The sequence below is a fragment of the Macaca nemestrina genome, chromosome 13 (assembly GCF_043159975.1).
Source record: "Macaca nemestrina isolate mMacNem1 chromosome 13, mMacNem.hap1, whole genome shotgun sequence".
NCBI classification, from domain to species: domain Eukaryota; kingdom Metazoa; phylum Chordata; class Mammalia; order Primates; family Cercopithecidae; genus Macaca; species Macaca nemestrina.
This window is the reverse complement of record NC_092137.1, coordinates 80,207,113-80,220,332: the sequence shown is the minus strand read 5'-3', so window position 1 is coordinate 80,220,332 and position 13,220 is coordinate 80,207,113. Positions and strand designations below refer to the sequence as shown.

At 39.7% G+C, this 13,220-nt stretch overlaps 1 protein-coding gene across 6 annotated transcripts in view; it reads right to left on the bottom strand.

Annotated features, from left to right (window-relative positions):
- The window catches only part of LOC105465339 (catenin alpha 2), a 1,482,339-nt gene that overhangs the window by 910,310 nt on the left and 558,809 nt on the right, over positions 1 to 13,220 (bottom strand). For all 6 annotated transcript variants that reach the window (XM_011713753.3, XM_071077395.1, XM_011713752.3 and 3 more), the window contains one exon: positions 11,000 to 11,195. In XM_011713753.3, coding sequence (XP_011712055.1) covers positions 11,000 to 11,195 — 196 coding nt within the window. The remainder of the gene's footprint in view (positions 1 to 10,999; positions 11,196 to 13,220) is intronic.

Sequence of the window (13,220 nt, the reverse complement as noted above, 5' to 3'; positions counted from 1 at the left end):
GCGTAAGAGTCACTTGGGGTGCTATCTAGTAATAAAATTTACAGGGTCACCCCAGACACACTGAATCTAGAGTTATGGCTAGACTCATCAAGATGAATTTTCATGGACTCCTCCCATACCCACCCAGGGAATTCTGAACCAGGTGGTCTGTGAACTTCACTCTGAGAAACACTTGTAAAATGAAGCTTCTATAAGGAAGGGGAGGAGAAGCCACTGGAAAGACAGTGAGTAGCAGCGTACGGCCATAGGGGAGCACCATCAGATCTCTAGCTCAGCTGCACTCATAGACTGAAGAAAGACATCCTCCATTCCAACTTCAAAGTCTGCCTTTGCTGGATCTAGTACACGTGAACTTTACTACATTACTCAAACTGTATCTTTTTTTTTTTTTTTTTTAAGAGACAAGGTCTTGCTTTGTCACTCAGGCTGAAATGGAATGGCTCACTGCAGCCTGAAACTCCTAGGCTCAAGCTATCCTCCTGCCTCAGTCTCTAGAGTAGCTGGGACCACAGGTGTGTACCACCATGTCCAGCTCATTATTTTATTTTTTGTAGAGATGGGGGTCTTGCTATCTTGCCCAGGCTGGTTTGAACTACTAACCTCAAGCAATCCTCCCACCTTAGCATCCCAAAGCACTGGGATTACAGGTATGAGCCACAGTACCTGGCTGTGAATAGTATCATTGTAAAAAGTAATGGATCTACACTCAGCAGAGTCCAGGCTTGATGAAGTGAGATCCGTAGAGAGAATATAAATGAGTTATCTTCCCATCTCTTACCTAGGATTTGCCTGTTGTATCTCCATTTTCTGTCCTAGAATACTCTTCTTTCCCAAAGGTATCCCCCTTCAGTGGAAATAGCCCTTCCACTCCCCATATAGGAGTGAAATCTTACCCTAAGACCAGCAAGAGCCCATACTAGAACACAGTAACTAAGGTACCACCCACACAGAGGCAGTCAGGCAGCCGTGAAGTGTCAGCGCACAGCACAGAAAGGAAGCCCAATATCCTAGGAGACTCAAGTATTCAGGGTATAAGGAGTAAAGGCATAAAGCCAGGGATACTTAAGAAAAGGACACACAGAGGAGTAACAGAATCCTGCCACCTCCTGCAACTCTCGTTTTTAGAGACGCTGAACCTTTGGGGAAAGTGCTGCAGTAGCAAGGACACGCCCACCACACCCACACCCTGCTGCTTTATGTATTTATAGGGCAAATGAAGGAGGAGGGGCAGGGCTGTGTGACAGAGGGAGCTTCCTGATCAGGGAAATAGTCTCTGACCAGCTCTCAGTCTAGGAGTTCACACAGCTGGCATCAACTGAAGTATCTGTTGGGTCCTCTTATTCCACTAACACCACAGGACCAAAGAGGGTGAGAAGCAGGGAGGCACCAGGTCATTAGGAAGCAAGGGCTTATGACCTCTCAGATATGTGAAGGAGACCTTTCTCTCATGCTCTGTCACGTTTTCTGTCTTGCTCTGTCTAAGCCCATTGGTCATCATTTACTTAATATCGATTGAATGAAAATGAAAGGCACAATGGCTCAGGCCTGTAATCCCAGCTCTTTGGGAGGCCTAGGTGGGCAGATCACAAGGTTAGGAGTTCGAGACCAGCCTGGCCAACATGGTGAAACCCTGTCTCTACTAGAAATACAAAAATTAGCCAGGCATGGTGGCATGCTCCTGTCATCTCAGCTACTTGGGAGGCTGAGGCAAGAGAATAGCTTGAACTTAGGAGGTGGAGGTTGCAGTGAGCCGAGATCACGCTGCTGCACTCCAACCTGGGTGACAGAGTAAGACTCCATCTCGGGAAAAAAAAAAGAAAAGAAAATAGTGGAACTTGTTGATATCACCATATCACTTCAAATTTGAGGTTGTCATAACAAAGAAAACATTGCATGAGCAGTGAATGGCTTGGCCATCACTTTCATTTAGGAAATGGTCCCATGAAGAGGCTGCCTCTTTCACCTGCACCTCTTTGTCACTCTGCTCCATAAGATTCGCCTCAGTTTTGAGTTAGGACCATGTGCATCTCATCTGCACGCTGGCCAAATACACTTCGGTGGCGTGGTCATGTCTTAGCTGCTTGGATTTGTCATTGCTCAGACAGAGTGGGCGATATGAAAATGCTGTTGTCGAATGAGGGCAGGAAATGTAAGCAACTGCTCCATGGCTTAAGAGAATGTGGAGAGACAATAAGGGGTGACAGAGGAGGCGTTTTAAGGATTCTCTATAAGTTCTATGGCATACAACCAATGCTGTGTGTTACACCATTAAGTGGATTTGCCTATTGAGAAAATTTGAGAAAGGATGCCTATCATGCAAAGCACAGCTTTCTAATCTATTTCAAATTGAATAAGATTACTGACTACCATATGTGAACACCCCATTTCTAACAGATGCAGTTACACACCGTATAAATGAATTAAATACAAAATTCTTAGGCAAATTATGCCTCATAAAAATTGGCCTTTTCAGCAGCATCCCAGAAAGGAGTAATCGTCAGCTGTACTCAGTAAATAAAATCCCTTTAAAAATGTATGGGAGACCCACACAGATGGCAGTAACAGATGAAAAATAGAAAAACATCTCCAACAGTGGTCAAGTATCAGCTACCCACGGTCCATTAAAACAACCTCTGTCTTTGTTCAAAATAATTGAGATCATTTCATCCAATCTGCTTTTGCTCTTACCTTTTCTACAAAACATTTTTGGGATTATCTCTCCTCCCTACCTGCTTTCTAGATAAAGAAATTTCCTCTCTGCATCACTTCATGCAACCCTGAACCTTCTTTCTTTGTATTGTACTTATGGTTCCTTCTCTTCATATATACCCTGATACTTCTTTTTTGGGCTGGAAACAATAATCAAGCAGGCAAATAGTTATGATTTTGTGCTTGCCTTTAATGTCTCCCCATTATTCCTCTCCATTTCTCTCCTTACATTCTGCGATGATCTTCTAAAGCATGCCTGAAGTGTTCACTATGTGCAGGCTTTGTGTCAGGCTGCAGAGATACACAAAATAATAACACGGAGGCCCTTGGTTGAGTACCAGACTATCTGCAGAGGCAAAAATAAATACTTTCAATACGTATTGCAATGATAACCAAAAGAGAGTCTAGTTAGCATTCCTACCTACATCAATTATTTCACCAACTATTCTGTTTTTTCAGGATGGATTCCTTCTTTTCATTTAGCGGTTGCCCTTGTGGCTTCCTGAAAATGCACTTTTGAATATAATTAATGACACCTGTCTAGCAAAATCCAAAGCATTTTCTCATTATTCATTCTCCACAATCTCCGAACACTCTGATATGACTACAATAACATTCTGGAGTCTAGATTGATCACTATCTCCTTTAAGAAATATCCTAGTCCCTTGGATTTTAGTATTCTGTCTTTGTTCGCTGGGTACTTTTCAGGAATTGCTTTCCCTTCCTAATTTATTTCTATTTCATTTTCTAATACTAGTTTGTTCTTTCTTCCAAAACTATACCTTCATCCCTCTAATCCTGTCTCTCTATTGGTAAGTACTTCCAAATTTCTCCATTTCACCATGGCATTGCCCTTCTGCCAGGTGGTCGTCCCCATTCATCTATGTTTAAAATCAAACCCGTACGCTCTCGCCTGCCCCTGTCACTCCTAAAGACTTCCCAATTAACTAGCCTAGGGTCAAAAATTTAGAACAAATTTTGGCTCTTATCTCCCCTTCAGTAAGTTGAAAAAGATCATATATGTATTTTTTTTTTTTTTTGTAATGTCTGCAACTTTTTTTAGCTTCTTTCTGTTCCCATTACCACTTCCTCAATCCTGGACCCTCAAAGTACTAGATTTTGTTTCATTTCCCTTGACATTATGATCACACCTAACCAATCTGTTTGGGTGCAGTTTTTCTCTGATTTAGTCAGCCTTTCATAATGTTGCCAAATTAATCTTTCTAAAATATCATTTAAGTGGGTAGAAGCCAGCCAGCCAGGTAGCTAGCTTCTGCCCTCCTTCCCTTTCTCCCTTCCTTTCATCATGTTGTCTATACTTTTCCCAATCTGGGTCTGTTCCATCACCTTATCATATTTCATTTTTTTTTTTTTTGGGGGGGATGAAGTCTCTCCATCACCCAGGCTGGAGTACAGTGGCACAATCTTGGCTCACTGCAACCTCCGCCTCCCAGGTTTAAGTGATTCTCCTGCCTCAGCCTCTCGCATATCTGGAACTACAGGCATGAGCTACCACACCCTACTAATTATTTTGTATTTTTAGTAGAGACAGAGTTTCACTATGTTGGTCAGGCTAGTCTCAAACTCCAGACCTCAAATGATCTGCCTGCCTCGGCTTCCCAAAGTGCTGGGATTACAGGCGTGTACCACCGCGCCCAGCCATCTTATATTTCCAACTGTACCTGAATATGAAATGTTTCATCAAATCAGGGTTTCTTTATCCAACCTCCAATTATCAATGCCATTCTTGTTTCTTTGCCTTTGAAAATTAGATAAAGCCTGAAATTCTTATCCCACCAATCTTAAACCTGAAATTCTTGTCCCACTAGTCTTTGCAAATTTTTAATCAATGCTCAGCTGAAGCATTACCTCCTTCTTGTTAATTTCAGCTATATATCTTTCTTTTTCCACAACTCCTGAAATACTTAACCGCCCTATAGATTTGACTGCCCAGCATATACTTAACATATATTCCTGCGTACCTACAGAATGTCAGGCTTGGTAACACATCATTTAGCATAAGACAGAGTCTCACTCTATTACCCAGGCTGGAGTGCAGTGGTGTGATCTCAGTTCACTGCAACCTCCACCCCCTGGGTTCAAGTGATTCTCCCGTCTCAGCCTCCCCGAGTAGCTGGGACTACAGGTGCCCGCCACAATCCCTGGCTAATTTTTTGTAATTTTTAGTAGAGACGGCATTTCACTGTGTTAGCCAGGATGGTCTCAATGTCCTAACCTCGTGATCTGCCCCCCTCGGCCCTCCAAAGTGCTGGGATTACAGGCGCAAGCCACCATGCCCGGCCCTTACTTACCTACTTCTAAGTAAACAGTAAGCTCATAAACCTTGTATAATGACTGCCTGTTGTCACCTGCCAAATGTAAAACACTAAATAACTACCATGGGTTGACAAGTAATCTAAGCTGGGCTGATAAGCAAGAAGGGGCTTAGTCTGCTTCTTCACAAATTGGCTGTAAAATGAAATCACCTGAGGAGCTATAAACATCTTGAAGCCTGGGTTCAACTCCAGAGATTCTGATTTAATTGAAGAGGAGTGAGGCCTGGACATAAAGAGTGCGAGATCTTCCCTAGTATTCACTAAAGTTTGAGAACCCCTCAATTAGTGCATAGTCAAGAAAAAGTTTTCAGTCTAGGAAAATCTTCGTGGTAAACACTAAAAACGTTTTGGAATTCCCCGATTTAAGCTTTTCTTGGCCCAGAGCTTCAATATGAAGAAATGATTGTGATAACTCCTTTGCATTCCTTGTTTTCAAGATTTTCTATGAATGGTTCACTAGCTGCACAACTATCCACTCATAGTTTGCAGGCACCGCATGCAACTACCACCAACTTTAAGTCATACCGAGCTACTCAGTCTTCTTCATGAAGACTATTAGATACTGATTCAGCTGTCTAGCATCCTGCTTGGAAAGGCTGGGGCTTGTTCACTAACCAAAAGGTAGTACACATTGCTATAGGTAGTACACACTGATTTAATAAATTATAATTAATAAATCTACTCTGACATCTATAGAACATTTAAAGTTATTTTTAAATCCCCTGTGACTTCATTTAGTAAAAGAAATCATTTAGGTAAACACAATAATTGTATGTGAAAAATGGAGAAACTGAAGCTAAAAGTGGTTAAATGACTTTGCTTTTCAGCTAGTTATTTGTCAAAGTAAGATTAGAAGTTGGATATCTTAACCAAACTGCCAATGCTTCCCTGATTTCACAAGACTCCTTCCTCAATAGCACCTACCGTGTGCTAGAGGACCACGCCAAGTGCTTCAGGAGAAGAAAGAAATATATAAATCTCATTGTTCCTATTCTGATACTGTTTAAACTTACACTAGGAAGATAATATGCATATATCACATACTTTAGTCATAATTAAACAGACAGGAAGGCAGAAACGCAAACACCAAACTAGATATCCTGTTTTTCCCAAAGTCTAAAGCATCACAGTTCTAAGTTTTGAATACAATATCTTTTAGACAATTTAGTTTTGTTACTTCTTTTAAATATAAATGCTATCATAAGCCTACTGTATGTAAATGCACCTGAGAGCAAAAACTTACCTATACTCCGAGAATGACCCTGTATGGCAGAGGCATCTGAATGTGTTTGCTGAGCTAGGGAATCTGGGAGTGGCCACTCCAGAGATTCATTCCTTATCTATGAGTAACATCTGAGCCCCTAGCCCAGCCCGTGGAACATGGGGTGTAGAGGGGCTTTTGGGTTGAATGAAGGTTGCCAGGTGAAGGTTGTTAGGTAAATGGTGCTACATGAAAGTGCTATATGAACTGCATGCCTCTCACAAATGTTTGTGGTTCTTCGGCCCAGCCTGCTGCCACTGGACTTCTCCCCTGTAGGTAAGCCCCCCAATAAAACTCCCTGTCTCATTTGCTGACTCTGGGTCTCTTCTTTGGTCCCGTGATCCTGGCGTCATCCCCACTGGAGTCCATAGGAGTTCAGCACAACACCTACTCCAATATTTTTTACAGATATAGGGAAATCTTCTACTGGAATATTCTACAGTAAAAATATAGTCACCACTCATACTGAAAACTTTTAGAGATCTGGCATGCAGCTTAGGTTTAAAAGAGAATATATATATATATTTAATTATATATATAAATTTAATATATATATAAATAATATATATAATAAATTCAAATAACACTGTTTAGCCATATGAGATACAACAATAACATAGTTAAATAGACAATTCTATCTATAATCTTGACAGATTGGGTAATTATAATGAATGCTGTGAAACTTCAAAAGAAAAAACAGTTGTATATTAAAAATCTGAAAATGGACATGTACAATATGAAAATTGGCATTTATGCTGAAAACAAAAAGTGACAATACTTTTTAATAAAAACAGAAACGATGCAATAGTAAAGCTAACAGATTTCATTCCCCACAACATGTCATTTAATAAATAAGTCATGTATGGATGCTGGAGGTGGTTTAAAAGAGGTTATTGTTTCTAAATGTCAGTGTGTCCATAATTTCTGAATATCATCTTCCAAATTAGAAAATAGATTTCTATGATAGAAGGAAAGATACAGTGTTTTAAAGTTTCCATTAACTAAATATCTCGTCCCATTCCATATTCCTTACCCACAAGCTCCTTTCTCTCTACCTCTCTCTGAAAATCAATGCAGGCTCTCATTGGTAAATAAAATTTGGGTAAGGGGCAAGCAGGAGAATCAGGTAAAGCCAGATAAGCTAAGGGGATTACATAACAACGAGCTGTGCTAGAGAATGCAAAGAATGGAGATAAGAGCTTCTGGGCATCAAATTCAAACAAGAGACTAAGGACCTTGCTGTCAGGGAGGAGGTGCACGACTCACACCTGAGAGGCACGTGCCGCGGATGGGAGCGACTGCAGAGTGAAAAATAACAAAGCGAATTTTAAAGACTTTTACCCATTTTGGGGGTTATTTTGCATACTATAGTAATGCTTCCTTGAATTTGACACTGTTCAAGAGAAGGAGTATATGGCATTTGAGCTTTATAAAGGTTAGACATGGCCATCATTTCTGATATAGAATTGTTTTGTAACAAGAAATGGATACTATAAAAAGCAAGCCTGAAATATCCTCTAGAAGAGCAACCATTGTTAGCTGTCTTCAATTAGCATCTGTAGAAATTTGTTACTCTAATACTCCTAGGATAGTCTGGTCAAGAACTGTGTTGCTTATTATATTATATCCACAAGAACACCATTTCATGTAAGCTTCAAGAAAATGAAAAGATTAGTTTCTACAGAATGTGTGAAAACCAACTTGTAATGACAAAAGAATTCTTAAGAGGTTTTGGAGAAACTAAAGGGAAAATTTTCTCATCATAAAAGACAAACGTTTTCAAAAGAGGCCCAGAGGCCAATCAAACCAGTTTCTACCATGAATACCTTTGCTATCTTCATTGCAAAGATGGATTCATGGATGTATACATTTGTCAAAATTTATCATATTGTAAATTTTAAGTGCATGCAGTTCATCATATGGCAGTCAACCTAAAGAACCCACAACAAAAGAAAAAATAAAAGAACCATCCAGCCTATAGATGCATGAAAACAAACAAGCATCCATCTGCAGTTCAGAAGGAATATCAGTTTTCAAATGCACCTGAAAACTTAGAAGATTTCGCATTGCCAAAACACATACGCAAATATACTCTGTCCACAATTGATAAAATGTGGCACATTTAACATTGCAAATTAAAGTAATAATTTAAATTGGTACCATAGAAATGAAATTAGGTTTTAGGAGGAAGGACAGGATGAGGAAGAAGAGGATAGCATGGGGAACGGTATTTGTTAGTGTGGAAGGAGGGTGCTGTTTCCAGGTACTAAATATACAGCTGTGAACTGATACAGTGCTAGGTTTGCAAAAAGAATTGGAACAGACCATTCATTCACCTCTTAATTCAATAATTCAACAAATATTTAATGAGTACTAAGCATTGCAAATCAATGATTAGCAAAAGAGACATGGTCTGGTCTCTGCCTTTATTAATTTATAGTATGGCATGAAAGACAGTCACCTCACAAATACTTAATTATCCTGTGAAAAGTAACAAGGAAAGGACCCATTAAAAAGTATGACAGGAGTTTCAGATAAAGTTTCCCTGAGAAGGTGTTCCTTGAGCTGGGAAGTGTAGAAATGTGTGAAAAGGACAGCATATATAAAGGCCCTGGGGCACGAAAACATAGTGCCTTTGAATAACTGAGACAGGAAGAGGTCCATTAAATAGATATTTAGGAGGTAAGATCTAGGAAACTTTACAATAGACTACATTTGGAAGGAAAGGGAAGTAACAAGAATGGCACCAAGATTTATGCAACATGCAACTGAATAGATATGCATTGCATTCTTCAAGATAGAAAATGCAAGAGAGAGACCAAGCTTGGGAGTAGGTGTCTGTTCTGATTTCATGGTCCTTAGAACTTTCAACTACAGATACTGCGTAGGACTACATCAAAATTTAAAAATTCTCTGTGTCAAAGGACACAATAGAGTGAAAAGGCAATCTACAGAATGGGAGACAATATTTGCAAATCACTTTCTGATAAGGTGTTAATATCCAGACTATATAAAGAACTCCTATAACTTAACAACAGCAACAAAACCGAACAACCTGATTCAGAAATGGGCAAAAGACTGGAAATATTTCTCCGAAAAAAATATTCAAATGCCTAAGAAGCATATAAAAAGTTCCTCAACATAAGTAATCATTAGGAAAATATAAATCAAATCTACAATGAGATATCACCTCAAACCAATTATGATGACACAATTCACAAAATAAAACAAGTGTTGGTGAGGATTTGGAGAAATGAGAACCGCCTTGCACCATTAGTAGGAGTGCACTACTATGGAAATGGTGCAGCCACTGTGGAAAATAGCATGCAGGCTCTGAAAAATTAAAAATATAATTATCATATGATCCAGTAATACCACCTCTGAGTCTATATCCAAAAGAACTGAACTCAGGGTATTAATGAGAGATCTTTACCTCTATGTTCATAGTAGCATTATTCTCAGGAGCCAAAAAGTGGAAGCAATGCAAACATCTGTGAATGGATGAATGTATAAACAAAATGTGGTATATACATACAATGGAATTTTGAAACATGCTACAACATGTATGAACCTTGAAGACATTACATTAAGTGAAATAAGCCAGTCAAAAAAATACTAATATGTATGATTCCACTTATATAAGGTATTTAGAGCAGTCAAATTCATAGAAAAAAAAAGTAGAATGCTGATTACCAGAGGAGGAGGATATGGGGAATAGTTTAAGAGGTATAGAGTTTCCGTTTGCAAGGTGAAATAGTTATGGAGATTGCTTGCTCAACAATATGAATATCATTAACACTATCGAACTGTACACTTACAAGTAGTTAAGATTTTTTGTTGTTGTTAAGAGACAGGGTCTCACTCTGTCACCCAGACTGGAGTACAGTGGTGCAATCTTGGCTCACTGCAACCTCCGCCTCCCAGGTCCTAGCAATTCTCCTGCCTCAGCCTCCAGAGTGGCTGGGACTACAGGCACATGCTGCCATGCCTGGCTAATTTTTTGTATTTTAGTAGAGACAGGGTTTCACTGTGTTGCCCAGGCTGGTCTTGAACTCCTGAGCTCAGGCAATCCACCAGCCTTAGCCTCCCAAAGTGCTAGGATTACAGGTGTGAGCCACTGCACCTGGCCATAGTTAAGATTTTATGTTGTATATTTTACTACAAATCAAAATTTTAAAATGCTGAATCAACAGCATGATAGCTAGCTAGCTAGAGGGGTAGTTGATTCATTAATGGGTAGCCAGCTTGCTACGTTTGTGAGGAAATCTGTGAACTGAAAATATGAATTTGGGACTCGCAGAAAAAGAAGAATAATTCTCTTACAGTACCTTACATTCTTCTCCCTCTTCATCCATAGAAACTTGATTTTACCATGACTCTATAAACATTAGGTCTTCCCATCCCATTCTCTCTAAAACCTGAGTTTGATGCAAAGTCTCTTTTCATTTACCAAGAAAAAACAACTTGAAGATTTTGAAGTAACAGCAGACATAGAGTGTTTGTAGCTGTACCATACTGCAACAACAAAAACAGCTCTATGTACCACATCCAGCAAACATTAAAAACAAGTGCAGATAGAAAGGAAAAAACGTCAGACTTCCTCTTTGAGTAAATATCCATTGATTCTAAAGAAAAAGTCATTGTTTGCACATCCGTATAGATTCCCCTCGAACAATAACATCATTCTGCCTACCTTGTTTGCGCACATCCTCTACAGCAGCCACCAACTCTTCTTTGAGATCTTGACTCTCCTTAGCGATCTGTTCACCCTTTTCCAGGAAGTTCTGAGTGGCTTGCTCTACAGAGGCAGCTAGTACATGGGCTTTCTTTGACCTCCCTTTCTTTTTACCAGATGGGCCTTTGTTGCTTGTGTTGACAAGTGTAGTCACCTTAAACAGAAAAGAAAAACTGTAAAACTTCTTTGCAAAACTGTCTAGAAGTGTCATGTTATCTCACAATTTCTAAATCTCTGTGTTTATTAAATCATGGGATTTCATTATTAAATCATGAAGGCACATCACTTAGCCTCATCACATAGCCTTACCAAGGAAAGTGTGGAATTATATGGATTAGCATACAAATAAATGGTTATCATTTATTTCCTGTAGAAAAACAAAAGCACATGAATAACCAGAAATAGCATACTTGCCAGTAGCTCAAAGTTTCAAGTTCACTCACTTTTTTTTTTTTTTTTTTTTTTTTTTGAGACGGAGTCTCGCTCTGTCACCCAGGCTGGAGTGCAGTGGCCGGATCTCAGCTCACTGCAAGCTCCGCCTCCCGGGTTCACGCCATTCTCCGGCCTCAGCCTCCCGAGTAGCTGGGACTATAGGCGCCCGCCACCTCGCCCGGCTAGTTTTTTGTATTTTTTAGTAGAGACGGGGTTTCACCGTGTTAACCAGGATGGTCTCGATCTCCCGACCTCGTGATCCGCCCGTCTCGGCCTCCCAAAGTGCTGGGATTACAGGCTTGAGCCACCGCGCCCGGCCGAGTTCACTCACTTTTACAGACTGACAAATACAGTGCTCCTTGGAGTACCCAGAGTCAGGGTGGCAAGGAAGCAAAGCAAAAATGGAAGTGCCTCTGAGTACTGAGCCAGGAGAACCAATATCCAGTGCTGAGCCCTGTAAGTCAGGGCAGAGATGAATGAGCAATTAATAAATAATGAGTAGCCAACACCCAGTACTTACATGTTATTTTCCAAGGACTTTTGAATAACTTACATGTTATTTTCCAAGGACTCCCAGCACTTTGGGAGGCTGAGGCAGGCAGATCGCCTGAGGTCAGGAGTTCAAGACCAGCCTAGCCAACATGGTGAAACCCCATCTATACTAAAAATACAAAAATTAGCTGGGCGTGGTGGCAGGTGCCTGTAATCCCAGCTACTCGGGAGGCTGAGGCTGGAGAATCGCTTGAACTCGGGAGGCATAGGTTGCAGTGAGTTGAGATTGCACCATTGGACTCCAGCCTGGGTGACAAGAGCAAGACTTCATCTCAAAAAATAAAATAAAATAAATAAAATGGTAAATTTTATGTGAGGGGAATAAATGATTCAGACTCAATGTTTAGTTAACCAGCTAAAATTCTAGAATCATAATGAGATATGAATCGATTATCACTGTTTTTCTAAGTATCATAATTTGGACACATATCTCAACTGCCAAATTTCTTTTAACACTGTATCTAGAGCTATTTAATTTGCTAACGAGGCTATTACTATCTTTTGAGCAACTTGCTATCTCCTATAAACTTCTGAACCTTTATTTTCCACCAGTGAGAAGTTTGGAGGGGAAATGAATGCAACTGTTCCATATTCTGTTCAACAAAAGTTGCCAGTCATGTTTACTGCTGTATTTTTTTTTTTTATCAGCTTCACAAGAATGTAGGTTCTGTGGTTTATTTTCATTGATATTTACCCTGGTTAGCAGACTAAAGATGTTATTGGAGGTTAAGAAAGCCAGTCTACAAAAAAGTTCCAAATGGAGTTAGCTTCTGATGTTTACTCCAAATCCCAGAGCAATCAAAGCAATTACTCAAAGTCACAATTAATATCTGGTCAGTTTATAGAGAAAGAGATAACACTGAAAGAAAAAAAGGATTGAATAAATGTAAACTAAGATGATGTATGTAGATAGAACCAATACTTAAGAGGTGATTAGTGCAGGGTTGGGAGCTGTCATATTTGGCTTTCTTTTGATTGCTAAATAATTATGTACAGTGAACTTAAGAAAGATTCTATAAGGTCATTTAAGTACAAACACTAGCCAAAAAATGGCAAAATCATTAAATATAAGAATATCCGATAATACTGGTTTAGCTGTAAAATGTGTATGCAATGAGGAACACATTGTAATCTTTTCAGTGCCACCCACACGAGGCAACCATTAAAAAAAAAAAAGACAGCTTGTCACGAAGAT